The following is a 13,508-nucleotide window of genomic DNA, read 5'->3' on the forward strand; positions in this document are numbered from 1 at the left end:
TTGTAGCTGACAATCATACAGAGGAATAAAATCAAGGGTGGTGGCAGATGGCATGATTTCAAGAAGGCTTCCAAAAGTAAGGGGTAGTTCAGCAAGGTTTCAGGGCTTTGGAAAAGGTTTACAGATTGAATTTTTTGAAGATTGTGCAATTGGCACAGTTCTTTCATGAAGCTACAGAACGTTGGTAATGGAAGTGCAATGAATGCTTTCTGTATGGATGTAAAAACAATATTTGGCAAAGTACAATATAAAAGACTTGTTAACACAATCAAAGTTCATGGAATATTAAGACCAATATCAGGTTGATAATCATTGTTTAATTATTGCTTTTCACACTGAAGGGTGGTAGAAGGTGATGTTGCCCAAGATTAAAGGTTAGGACCACTGTTTCATCTTATATAAAGCAAAATATTGGAACAAAGAATAAAACTTCAAAATTTATTGTTTCTACTAAACCTGAAGAGGTACTGCCAACAGTTAGAATGATACAAATTGATTGCAAAGGAACATAGATAGTCTAGTCAATTGGACAGACTAATGGTGAATGAGGACAGTTGTGAGGTGATAGGTTTTGGCAAAATGGATCGAGCGAGGCAAAAGAGCGCAGTTCTAAGGATTTTACTGGGACATTTGACTACGTTTGTGAATCCTTAAAGGCGTCAGGCAAATCAAGTTAGCAAAGCCGGTGGGATCTTGGGCTAAGGGGTTGAATATAAATGCAGGGTAAAATGTGCTGAATATTTATAAATATCAATTTAGGCCATGTCACTGAAAATTTTTATTTTGCCTCTATCAGAGTAAACATTACAATTCTAGCTTTCAAACAATTACAATCATTTATACAATAAAAGAGTGCTGATTGCATGTTGCAAATTGATTTGAATAAGTGAAAGTATTGTCATTGACAAAGAAATGGGGTACTATGGTCAGCTCAGGATGATTTATAAAACCTACCAGACTTGACCATATTTGTTTTGTTTGCAGAGAATCAAAAAATATGTTTTGTCCAGAGCAAGAGCAAATGAGCTGCATTATGCACTGGGCTAATTATTTACATTAGTGTAGTACTAGTGCTCTTGGACTTATTCAACTAATCATACTGGCTATACAAAACTATCAAGTAAACCCAGTTCCCAAGCTCAAGCCACAATACCTTGAATGTTTATCCATTTAGTACCCATGCAGTATCCTTGGGCTGGTCATTTGTTGAATCGCATCTAACAGCAGAAATTTTGTTTTGTGTTTTGAAATCATGGATTGGTTGCCTACAGCCTTTATAATGTCTTGTACAAACAAAAAAAAACATTCGATTCAATTTGCTGATAGCTAAAACCTAAAGCACCTGGCAGAACCCCAGTACTAAAATTCCTACTCAACATTGCTTAATTGTAGTAATTGGAAAAATGACTTGATGCTCTGTGAAAAATAGCACTCGTTTAGCTACTGCGCAGTTAAATTATGAAAGAATTTGCTTAACTCCTTGTGCAAAATTTTGAGGTACTTTACTTTTTGGATAATTTGAGATATATCAGACACTTCTCACGTTCAAAAGTGGGTGTCTTTGGTGCATTTGTGAATTTAACAAGTAATGATCTGGTCAGACTATGGGCCTACAGTATAGCTTTAATGCAGTCTAATCTAACTATTTCTGTTCAAAAATATTTAGAAAGAAGGTGAGCATCCATGAGAGAGTGCACAGGAGATTTACCAAAATGGTTTCAGTCACAAGGGATTTTCTTTGAAAGGCAAGGTTAGAGAAGCTGGTGTTGTTCTCCTTGGAGCGAAAGGAGATTGATAATAGCTTTGACAAGGTATGACAGGTTTTATTAAGGCAAAGAAAAGTTGTTCCTAATGGCTTATGGTACAAGGACAAGGGAACATCTATTTCAGGTTTTGGACCAGAGCTGTTATTGGATATGTCAGGAAAAGAATTTGTGTATAGTGAGTGATAATGACTTGAAACTCAGTGCCAATGAGGGTGGTGGAAGGAGAGATGATTAATCATTTCAAAAGGATACTGCATGGGTACGTAATGGAATAAACATTCAAGGTATTGTGGCTAGAGCTTGGGAATTGGACTTACTTGATTGCTTTGCATAGCCAGCATGAATTTGATGGACTGAATAGCCTCCTCTATGCTATGAGGAATGTATGGACTCATTTTAATGGTGGTGTCCCTGTCAACCTCTGTGCAGCCATTTTATTTGTTTCATTCATTCACAGGTTGTGGGTGTTACTGGCTGAGCCAGTATTTATGGCCCAGCTCTTATCGTCCTTGTGACGGTGGTAGTGAGCTGCTTTCTTGAACCGGTCCATGACAGATTAAGACAGAGTAGACACACCTCCTGCTCTTCACCAGACTAAGGAATTGGGTAAACGTTCACTTCCTTTTCTCTGCATTAATTTTGTTCACACTATTAGTCAATAGCATTGCATAGGAGATTGAAGGCTGACCTTATTGTGGATTATAAAATCATAAGAGGCATAGATAAGGTGAATAGCAAAGGTCTTTTTCCTAGGGTTGGGGACTTCAAGACCATTGGCATATTTTCAAGGTGAGACAGGAGAGATGTAAAAGGAATCTGAGGGGCAACTCTTTCGCACAGAGAGTGGTTCGTGTGTAGAATAAACTGCCAGAGGAAGTGGTAGATCTGGGTAGTTACAACACTTAAGAGACATTTGGATAGATACTTGAATAGGAAACATTTAGAAGAATATGGAAACTTGGCAAGTGGGAACAGTTTATTTTGGGAAACTTGGTTGACATGGACAGGTTGGACTAAAGGCTCTGTTCCCATGCTTAATGACTCCATGAATGTAGCGAGGAAACAAAATCATGAAAATAATCTTACATTTGACCTGCACAAATCTGAGCAAAATAGTCTGGAGCTTAGAGACTCATATTAATCTCTGCGCTTGATCAGGACTGGTTTATTTTGTGAATTTTTTTTCCTGTACTTCAGCACAATTTGCATATGAGGATCCAGTTTGTGGAAGTAAAAAAATTAAGTGAACAAAAGAATGGTCACAACATAAGAAACTGAATAAGCTGGGGTCATTGTGGAATCTTACTCCATATGGAATACCATAAATTTGGAATGTCATATTTCCATTAGAATATTTCTGTGAGGTCAGTAGAGGAAGGAAAACTGTTATAGGCTTTGGCCGACGGTTAGGTAAAGAAACTTGAATGAAATTTAACGAACAGACTTCTAAAAAGAGCTGAAATGAGAAGGTTAAAATGAAGAGTGAAAAATGTAAAGGAAAGAAGAAAGCATACATGAAAAATTTGAATCCAAGGGAATACAAAACAGATGGAGAGTATCGCACTATCAATATTCAAAATTAGTAAAGCAAGTATGCTTACTTCCTTAAAAATCACACAACACCTGGTTATAGTCCAACAGGTTTATTTGGAAGCACTAGCTTTCAGAGCAACGCTCCTTCATCAGGTGGTTGTGGTGTGTATTGTGTATTTCACAACCACCTGATGAAGGAGCGTTGCTCTGAAAGCTAGTGCTTCCAAATAAACTTGTTGGACTATAAACTGGCGTTGTGTGACTTTTAACTTTGTACACCCCAGTTCAACACTGGCACATCCAAATCATGTTTACTTTCAGTCCACATTTTTGTAAGTATTTGTTCATAAAATTGATTGACAATTACAACCAATCATGTTGCAGCACTCAAAGAATCACCATGTCAAAATTATAAACTGCTTCACATGAGATTATTTCACTGAGTTAGATGTTAGTAGAATTTTAGATGACATATGAGTAAGCCATAAGCTAACTGCAACAGTTGGTAAGCTTGTCTAAAGAATGCCTGATTACGGCAACTAATTTGAGAAAGGACCCATTCTTTCCTGTCATCTTTCTCCTTAATTATTATAATGCCTGCCTCTTTTACTAAAAGCGAAGTTTTGAAAAAAATTGAGATGTGAAGGTTTCAAGTCAAGTATAACAATTGCTGTAAAGTGACACTGAGGCAAATGCTTTTGGTTTTATGGTTGGGAGACTATATCAATCGAGGAGAATAAATTGTAGCTGTCCTTTGGACATGAGGAATTTGCCTTTTTATTGTTTATTTACATGAATGGAAAGAAAAGTGAGTGTCTGAGCCCTTTCCCCCCAGGCCTTGTCCCCCAGGAAATAGTAACATTTACTTCAACATTTAATTTCTTAACATTTACAATTTTATATTCAAATCCAAACCAATAAGAAGAATATTAAGCATCAGTTAGCTTCTTCAAAGGGCCATGGAAATATTCCTTGTTCATTTAAATAATATGAAAAGGGGGAAGATAAATAGAATCAATCCAGGATAATGGTAATAACCTCTTGATTAATAACAGTTCAATAAGGGATTGATTCAGGTCAATCACAGAAATGAACAGAGCTCCAATTTTATTAGAAATATCAGCAACAGTATGTTTCATTTATGCAATGAGTTTTTAATGTAAGAAAATTGCTAAAAGGCATTTTATAAAATGGTTTACTTGGCCAGTCAAGAAGACAAATGAGCAGGAGAGACTGGGAGGTTGGCCAGTGGTGTGGGTTCTGAGGTTTTTTAAAGTTGGAAGGTTGCAGGTGGAATTTAAAGAGGTTTAAATTAATCCCATGGAGCAGGATAGATACAGCTTAGTGCTCCGACAACAGTGATGGGAGCAAAGGGAGAAGAGATGCAGAGAAAGCAGGAGTAGATGTCAGAGCAATTGCGAAGGATATAGAGATCAAGGACATTGCAAGTATAAGGTAGAATAAAATCATGGAAAGATTTGTAAATGGAGACGCAAGGATTTTATTTGTGATACTTTGAGCCAATTGAAATCAGATGGCCCAAGATGGGGTAAGGGAGGAGAGGAGCTTTGGCAGATGGTGTATCAGAGGCCAGTAAGGAGGTATGAGGGAGCCCAGGTAGCCTTGTGGGGAAGGAAGGATGCAATATTAATTACAGCATTCTATTAACCAGATATGCTGGATCCAGGAGGTAGGTATAAGCCACTAAAACTTCTGCAATCACCACATCTTTGTCTGGGTCTAACTGCACAATCCCAATGCATGGCAAAACCCAGCTGAGCAGAGTTAACATTGAAAAGCCACGTGACAATGAGGTCAGTGACCTTATTGAAATATTTAAAGTACCCACAATCACCTCTGTGCAGTAGCTGTGGCTGACCTTTCAACTTCAGTACAAGCCACAAGTGGACAGATGAGAGGCAGGTCGAGGTTTGGAATCTGATTTTTGACGTTTTAAAATCACCCTCCTGCCATCATTCTCAAACCGAGCAATTGTTTTAGGTTGAAATCCACTCCCCCTAGTCACTGTCTTCCCCAACGCCCACAACCTAGCCCTCCTCCCTTAGTGAAAGGCAGAAGACAGAAAATTTGTAGCAGTTTTAGACGAGATGCAAAGACCAAAAGTCAGAAAGCAGAACATTAGCTTGCCCTGATCAGGGTCTTTGTGGCCAAGGGGCTTAAAATAAGGGTGGAGGCAGGCAAAGTTGTGACAGTGGTGGTATCTTGATAACAGGATGTGCTGTTTAAAGCTTGGTTCACTATCACACCAGACATAATGATTATGAATGACCCTGGATCAGCTTGAAAGAGCAGCTAGGGAGGGGAAGGAATTTGTGACAGAAAGTAATGATGAACTTCCTTTTGTTAAGTTAAAGGAAATGGTGACGCATGCAGTGCATTGTTAGATGGTCGATACCCTGTGTGCACAGAAACAGTCGAGCAAACAAGACAAGTGGCAGAGAGCCAGAACTGCATGACAAGCCAACAGGTGGAAGCTGCGCCTGCAGCTGCCATTACTGAGGGACTGCATGTGGTTAGAGGAGATGAAGGCAGAGCCTTGAAGGTGCTGAGGATAATGTTGTGGCATTAGAAAGACAAGTTATTATTGGATAGATACTGTTGAATTTGTACAGGTAGGAAGTAAACATACAGACAGTCAGTCCTACAAAGCTGAACAAAAGGCATTGAAAGTGGATAACATAGTTTGCTGCATTAAATGCTACAGAGGTTTGAAGATTTGGGGTGCCGATGTCAGACTAGGGTGTACAAAGTTAAAAATCACACAACACCAGGTTATAGTCCAACAGGTTTATTTGGAAGCACTAGCTTTCGGAGTGCTGCTTCTTCATCAGGTGGTTATGGAGTATAAGAGCGTAAGACATAGAATTTATAGCAAAAGTTTACAGTGTGATGTAACTGAAATTATATATTGAAAAAGACCTGGATTGTTTGTTAAGTCTCTCATCTTTTAGAATGACCGTGTTGGTTTCAATTCTTTCGTATGTAAATCCCAGAGCTTTTTTTTAAAGAGAACAGGAATGGATAAAGCACAATGGTTGTGGTCTTAATTTTGACTGGAATTTGTTTTTCACTGGTGGGTGATGCCATGATCTTTTCCTTTGGGGAGAAACAGAATTCAGTATGAACTAATATTTGAAGGGGATGGGTACATTTTTTGAGGAGCAGATAAAAGCATAAGGTGATTAAAAGAGCATATACTGAACTTTATGGCTTTTAACTTTAGCCAAATTTGATCTTAAAGCCCATCATCCACACTTGATTGTTTCTGGAGAGCATAAATATTGGCTAGTGAACAAAAGTTAGAAAGTGCACCATCTGCAAGGTAGTTCTAGAAATTTAAGTGCACGGGACACTTGGAAACTTCATATTGCTTTTCCAGCCCAGACACTTTGGTTTGTAAACTAACCCAAAGGTGAATCAAAAGGATTTTACCTCACAGTAATAAGGCTACATTCCACTTATTGAACATATTTCTATAATACACTCATTATCAATGCATTGTCAACAATGCCCAAGAGTATTGTGCATTCATAAAGTGATAAAGATGTACATGATGGAAACAGACCCTTAGGTCCAACTCATCCATGCTGACCAGATATCCCAACCTAATCTAGTCCTATTTTCCAGCACTAGGCCCATGTCTGTACAAACCTTTCCTATTTATATCCCTATCCAGATGCCTTTTAAATGTTGCAATTGTACTAGCCTACTCAACTTCCTCTGGCAGCCCATTCCATACATGCACTACCCTCTGGATGAAAAAGTTGCCCCTGAGGTCCCTTTTATATCTTGCCCCTCTCACCCTAAACTTATGCCCTCTAGTTCTGGACTCCTCCATCCCAGGGAAAAGACTTTCTCTATTTATCTTATCCACGTCCCTCATGATTTTATAAACCTCTATAATGACACCCCTCAGCCCTGATGTTCCAAGGAAAACAGTCCCAGCCTATTCAGCCTCTCCCTATGGCTCAAACTCTCTAACCCTGGAAACACCCTTGCAAATCTTTTCTGTACCCTTTCAAGTTTCACAACATCCTTCTAATAGGAAGGATACTAGAATTGCATACAATACTCCAAAAGTGGCCTAACCAATGTCCTGTACAGCCGCAACATGACATCCCAACTCTTATACTCAATGCTCTGATCCGTAAAGGAAAGCATACCAAACGCCTTGTTCACTATCCCATTTACTTTCAAGGAATTATGAACCTGCACTCCATGGTCTCTTTGCTCAGCAACACTCCACAGCACCTCATTCAGTATCAAGTTACTGAGTTTGGAAAATTGGAGTTGATTTGATTCCAAACCAATTTAAATCAGGTTCTTCTGGTTAAACACTTCAGGATCTTTGAGAAGATCCACCTCTGTATTTCCTAAATACTAAATCTATTGTTCCTTCCCACCTCACAGTTGTGATCAAAACCAATCTTAGAGTCAAGTTGACACAAAACAACAATAAGCATGGGTTGAAATTTTGTCAGACCTGCAAAAGAATGACAGTATCAAAAAGTTAAATAATGTCAATACTGGGACACTCAAACAAAACTAAAAAACACTGGAAGTCCTAAACACGTAAATGTTTCAAGTGTAGTATTTTCTCTTACCTCTATTCCTTCCTAGTAAATCTACAACTGTAGCTCATCCTTCAATTAAACAGATTTCATTACATGATGTTCATTTTGATTAACATTAATGAAACAGGAGGAATATTTTAGTTTTGCAACAAAAACCAAGAAAATAGTTTTGACAAGATTTTGCACTCACAACTTGTAGTGATAATGCCTGATTCACTTACAGTGGAATTTAAAAGGGCCAGCTGCCATGACAACCCTGAATATAATTATCTATATACGCCACAGAATAATTCATGCAGTGGGAGTGTTTGTTGCAACTTAATTGTTGACATTTAGATAATGAAGAATTCATTTGGAGCTTGGAAAATACGGTTATTGAATTGGAACCAGATGTGATTAATTGTCAATTAGTTAACGCTCAGCAGGGAATATTACACACCTTGTCATCTTTTGCCAGCAGGCCTATACATGCCCTTTAGATGTGGAAGACAGAAAAGCTACAGCTGTTCCTTTTTGTATGCCTTCTCAGCAAGCAAAGAAACACAGAGGTCTGCCATTAACCATGTGATCGATAGTGGGGTCAGATTTTTGTTGATGGCTAATTGAACCAGGACTCTAAATGGACTAATAATAAGATGAAGATTGTCATATTCTGATAGCAGAGGAGCTGAGAGTGAGTGAGTTAAGAAGGCATGGCTGAGGGGGATTTCTTGGATTACAATGAAATCCTGGCCAGCAGGCTTTTACATTACCATGGCAGGAAATTCTCACCAGCTGAGTTCCTTGGAAAAAGCAGGACCTTGCGCAGGTTGGAGAGGTGACCTGGGTCTATTTAGGAACCAAAGAACACATTTGTTTTCCTACTTTTGGTGCACTGCTGTTGTTAACCTAGTAGTGTACCCCTGATATGTGCTCACTGGTATAATATCTGAGCCCTGCAGACAAGTTAGGTTGGCTGGACATCTGGTTTGTGAAACAAAGTGATGCCAAATGTATGGTTTCAATTGCTCCACTGGCTGAGATGACATTAAAGGACTCTTTTTCTCAACATCTCCCCTCACTTGAGGCACAGTAACTCTCAGATTAAACCACAGCAACTCACCTGTGTCTCTCTCCAATGATAAAACCTGTGGCCTGGTTACCATGGTGATTTTTACATTTTTTGGTACAAGTTACCCTGTCTCTATATTTTGGGACAAGGTCTGGGCCTGTTCCCTTCTAATGAACTTTGGGTCGAGAGATTTTACAAAAATCAAACAAATGCAAGGTACTAAATTAGTAATACCAATCGGAACATTCTAAGAAATGTTGTTGTAACACTACTTTCTGACCAATTTTATTAAACATTTTCAGCTGTTGGTTTATAAGTGACAGACCCCAGCATGATCCCTAAATTTACTGAGACCAAATAGCATGAGATCATCTTTGAGAGATAATTTCACACAGCTTGCACTTTGACCTGTGTGCAGCAATAACTCCAGTTTACATGTAACTTACTGACTTCCCATTTCCAAGTTTGTGGATTTTGCAATTTCTACCATCTCAAGATTCCAGTTTGTATTGTGCATTTTTGCAATACATTGCTTCCATTGTGCTGTGATACATTCTAACAAGCCACAATGATTGCAGTACAACTGAATACAATTAAAATTATCGAAGTACAACTGAATTTGTATCATGATAGTCATATAACTGAACATATTTAATAAGATTACAGAATAACTGAACAGGATTAATAATAACAGTACATTTGAACACAATAATTGTGGTATAATGGAGCATAAAATAATTACAGCATTATAATATTCTTACATAGAATGCTCAAAATTCCAAATACAATGCAATGGACAAGGATTAATAGCATAAGTGTTTGTTATGTGCAGAATATTTAATTGTCCTTGACATGTTATCAAAATATAATGTTTTCTAATAACCATAATTCAATGAAACCATGCTCGATAGAAAAAACGATATTCTGTTATTAAAACATATTCAAATATATTTCTTGTTCCAGAAATATACCTCTCGCTATCTGCATATCAATGGCAGTTGTTACAGTCGGATATGTTTTAACAAATGTAGCTTATTTTGCCGTAATGAGTCCTGAGGAGCTTTTGGCTTCCGAAGCAGTAGCTGTGGTGAGTGATATTGAATTTAGTGGATTAAATTTATATGAAAGGGTCCATTGGTATTTTGAAATGTAGCATGTACGTCTGTTTGCAAATGGTTCGAACTAAATTGGATTCCTGGACTTCTAAAATATTCTTGAAATGCAGACAGCAGCTGACTAAATGAAAATATTCAAAATATTGCCAATCGATCTTCCATGTTTTCTGCAGTGCTATTGATTTCTCACACTGCCTGCAGTTTACTCAGAGGCACCCTATGAATAAGGTGGGAGACAATACTCCTACAATAAGTGTAAGTGCTCTGAAAAGATGGTATGAAGTTGCTCAATAAGCTTTACCCATTAGGAATTGGGTTTGGTTGACAGAGACAGAAGAAGTGAGATGTCACATTTACAGCTGGGTTCTGCAGCAGTCGGTTCTCAATGAGCTGAAAGACGACAGGCACTTGGTCCCTGTACCAAGAGTGAGAAACAGAAAGCCAATAACTTGTCAATTGTGGCCCTTTGAAGACAGCAAGTACAAGTTATAATAGCCGACACTAGGTTCTCTGCTAAGCTGAATAGCCCCATACTTTTAATGCAGTTAGAATGCTGTTTAGGCACTTATGATGTCTGCCGAACTACTTTGTTTAAAATAAAAAGCAAATTCTAGTCTCTCCCAACACCCAGAGAACATTTGCGATATGCCTTCCTGTCTTAAGTTTGGTGTCTGCACCCAGCCAGCATACAACAAGAGCAACTCCACACTGCAAAGAGTATAATCAAGCACTCCATTGCTTGGCCAAGGAGATCATCAATTCATTCATTTTCAGAGTAGCTGCAAAAAGGTCAGACCGATACTCAGAGAGTATAGTGTCAATGCTACTGAGTTCCCAAAATCAACTTCATTATTACTAGTGAAAAACACCAAGCTGAAGAACGAATTGTCTTAAAATCCTTTCCAGGCTAACAGTCTGCTGCTACTCAGGAATGGTATGCAGCATGAGGAGACCTAAAGAGATGAAGGGAAGAAGGTACAATATAACTTTCGCTTTTTCTCATGAATAATATTAAAGTCCACACATGTCATTAGTGCCCTATTTATGGAAGAAGGCAATTTTCATGGTGTTCACCAAAATGAAAAATGTGTGTACATTTTCTATCATTTGTCCCCTTTATTCACTTGTAGTACATGGGCACTACTCGCTAGCCAGCTTGTATTGTGAATCCCGAGTTGCCCTTGAGAAGATGGTGATGATCTGCCTATTTGAACTGCTGCAGTCCATATATTAATTAAGACCCTTTATCAACAGTATCCAGGTCAGGCATATCATGGATTTGATGCGGAATAAAAGTGCCTCTACTCTATATATGAATTTAACTGCAGTCTGAAAATGCACCTAATGCACCAGTGTGACCTTTTCCATCTCTCTTGCCACTTACGCCTTCACTGAATAAGATTGCTCATTATGCAGCTGCTGAAATGCAGACAGCTTTCACTGTGCACTCAAACCCTTTTGGGACTAGTTTGAAACTGCTCTGATGTTCTATCTTTATAACTAGTACAGAGAGGAGATTTCAGCTGTGTCTCCTGAGATAGAGGTGACAGGACACTTTGGCCAACCAAGCTCACCAAAGTATTTTGCTATTCTGTGACACTGACAAGACTCCAGTTTAGAAAAGAAATCTTCCCAGCTGTATGATTCAGAGTGCAGTCTGTTCTTTTTTTTTGACAATGCAGTTCTGTGAATTTACTATTTTGTCTCTACTCAAGGGATCTTCATATTGAAAGAGGAAATAGTCTGCATAAATAGTGCAAGCTAAATATTCAATAAATAGCTCGCAAGTTTGTTGTACTCAGAACAAATACTTAATAAATCACTTGAAATTTCAACACATAAGATAATTTGGCCTTCCTCCTTTAAAGAGGGAGTTCTACACAGTTCCTCACAGATTTGTTATTTATGTACATTACGATATTTACACAGTTCTAATAACATAGTAGTATCTTTAAAGGATGACAAAAGGGCGAGTGTCATTAAAACAAAGATAGAACTGCGGATGCTGTAAATGAGAAACAAAAACAGAAATTGCTGGAAAAGCTCAGCAGCTCTGACAGCATCTGTGGAGAGAGATCAGAGTTAACATTTTGGGTCACATGACCCCTCCTCAGATCCGGCAAGTGGTGTGTTTCTCTGGAATAACGATGTAAACAGTAAACTGACAAGATTCCAGATTGACATAGCCAGTTTGCAAGTGATGAGCTGAATTGTAAAACAAAATCAGGGAATGTGATCAAGTCAGAGGACCTGCTCATGGATCTGGCCATTAACAGGTCAAGGCAGCAGATTGAAGAGGGGGGCATATCTGCCAACTCTCTGCCCCTTTTCCATGGCTACATTCATTTTTGGGTATCCTTAGAGAGATAGTGTGCAGTTTCACTAATGCTCTTGATGTCTTTAAAGAGAAGGGGGTACCTCAGAGGTAAAGTGTTTTGTCTCCCCTTTCCAACTCCAGTTTAATTTAGCTCCTCCCCCCCCCCCGTATCACCATCACATTCAGTGGTCTGCATTGTCCTTAATGGGCTTTGCACATAAATTTATCAGTTGGGGATTAGGGGTGATTTGGTGCTGGTTAATAGTTGAAAATATACCACAGGTGACTTGGTGATGAAAAAAAATTCAGTTGTTTGTAAGATATATAAAAATTTAAAATAAATTTAAAAATCAGGCATGTTTGAAGTTTAATTCTCACTTAATACTGCAAATTTACAAGAATATCAATCTAAGGCCAAACCAACAGGTGTACTTTAAAAGAAATTAATGCTAATTAGTTAGCAAGTGGATTCTGCTTGGTTGAGGGATTGCCATGGAGAATGCACTAGTTAATGATGTTTGCCAGTTACCTGTAAGGATCTTTTAAAATTTAAACCAAGCAGTTTGACTCTGATTAGTCAGGGCAATGCTCTGAGAAATGAACCAGCGAATAGTTGCCACCTATTTTATTGAGTTGAGTCAAGCACAGTGCATGAAAATGTTATTTCTGTCTGCAAAGAACAGGGTCCAGTATATTAATACACATAGCTTCCAAAACAAGTAAGTGCATTACACTGTGATGCTGACTAACAAAATTGGTTATCATTGTATATCTTTGCACATTCAGGATTATCTACCCAAATGTTGTCCAAATGCAGAATCATATCTGATGATTGACACAGTGCTAACAGTAGTGGTGTGAGTAGTCAACATTTGATGAAATTTTTAAATCTTTGGGGAGTACAGCCGACATACCTGGCATCACTTGTGTTGACTAGAAGCTATACACATTAATACACAGGGTCCTGTCTATGCAGACGGAATATACCTACAGTCATGTGTATACACTGCACTTCTTCCACCTGAACAAAACTGAACAGTTCACCAGTTCATTTCTCAGGGTCATACCCTAACCAATCAAAATCAACCTGTTTGGTTTAAATTTAAACAAATCTGTGCTGTTAACTTCAAT

General features: G+C 38.3%; 1 protein-coding gene across 2 annotated transcripts in view; it reads left to right on the top strand.

Annotated features, from left to right (window-relative positions):
* Positions 1-13,508, top strand: part of slc7a11 (solute carrier family 7 member 11) — a 182,218-nt gene that overhangs the window by 115,874 nt on the left and 52,836 nt on the right. For both annotated transcript variants that reach the window (XM_072584080.1, XM_072584079.1), the window contains exon 7: positions 9,909-10,032. In XM_072584080.1, the coding sequence (XP_072440181.1) occupies positions 9,909-10,032 (124 nt within the window). The remainder of the gene's footprint in view (positions 1-9,908; positions 10,033-13,508) is intronic.

This window comes from Chiloscyllium punctatum, chromosome 14 (genome assembly GCF_047496795.1).
Source record: "Chiloscyllium punctatum isolate Juve2018m chromosome 14, sChiPun1.3, whole genome shotgun sequence".
Classification (NCBI taxonomy): Eukaryota; Metazoa; Chordata; class Chondrichthyes; order Orectolobiformes; family Hemiscylliidae; genus Chiloscyllium; species Chiloscyllium punctatum.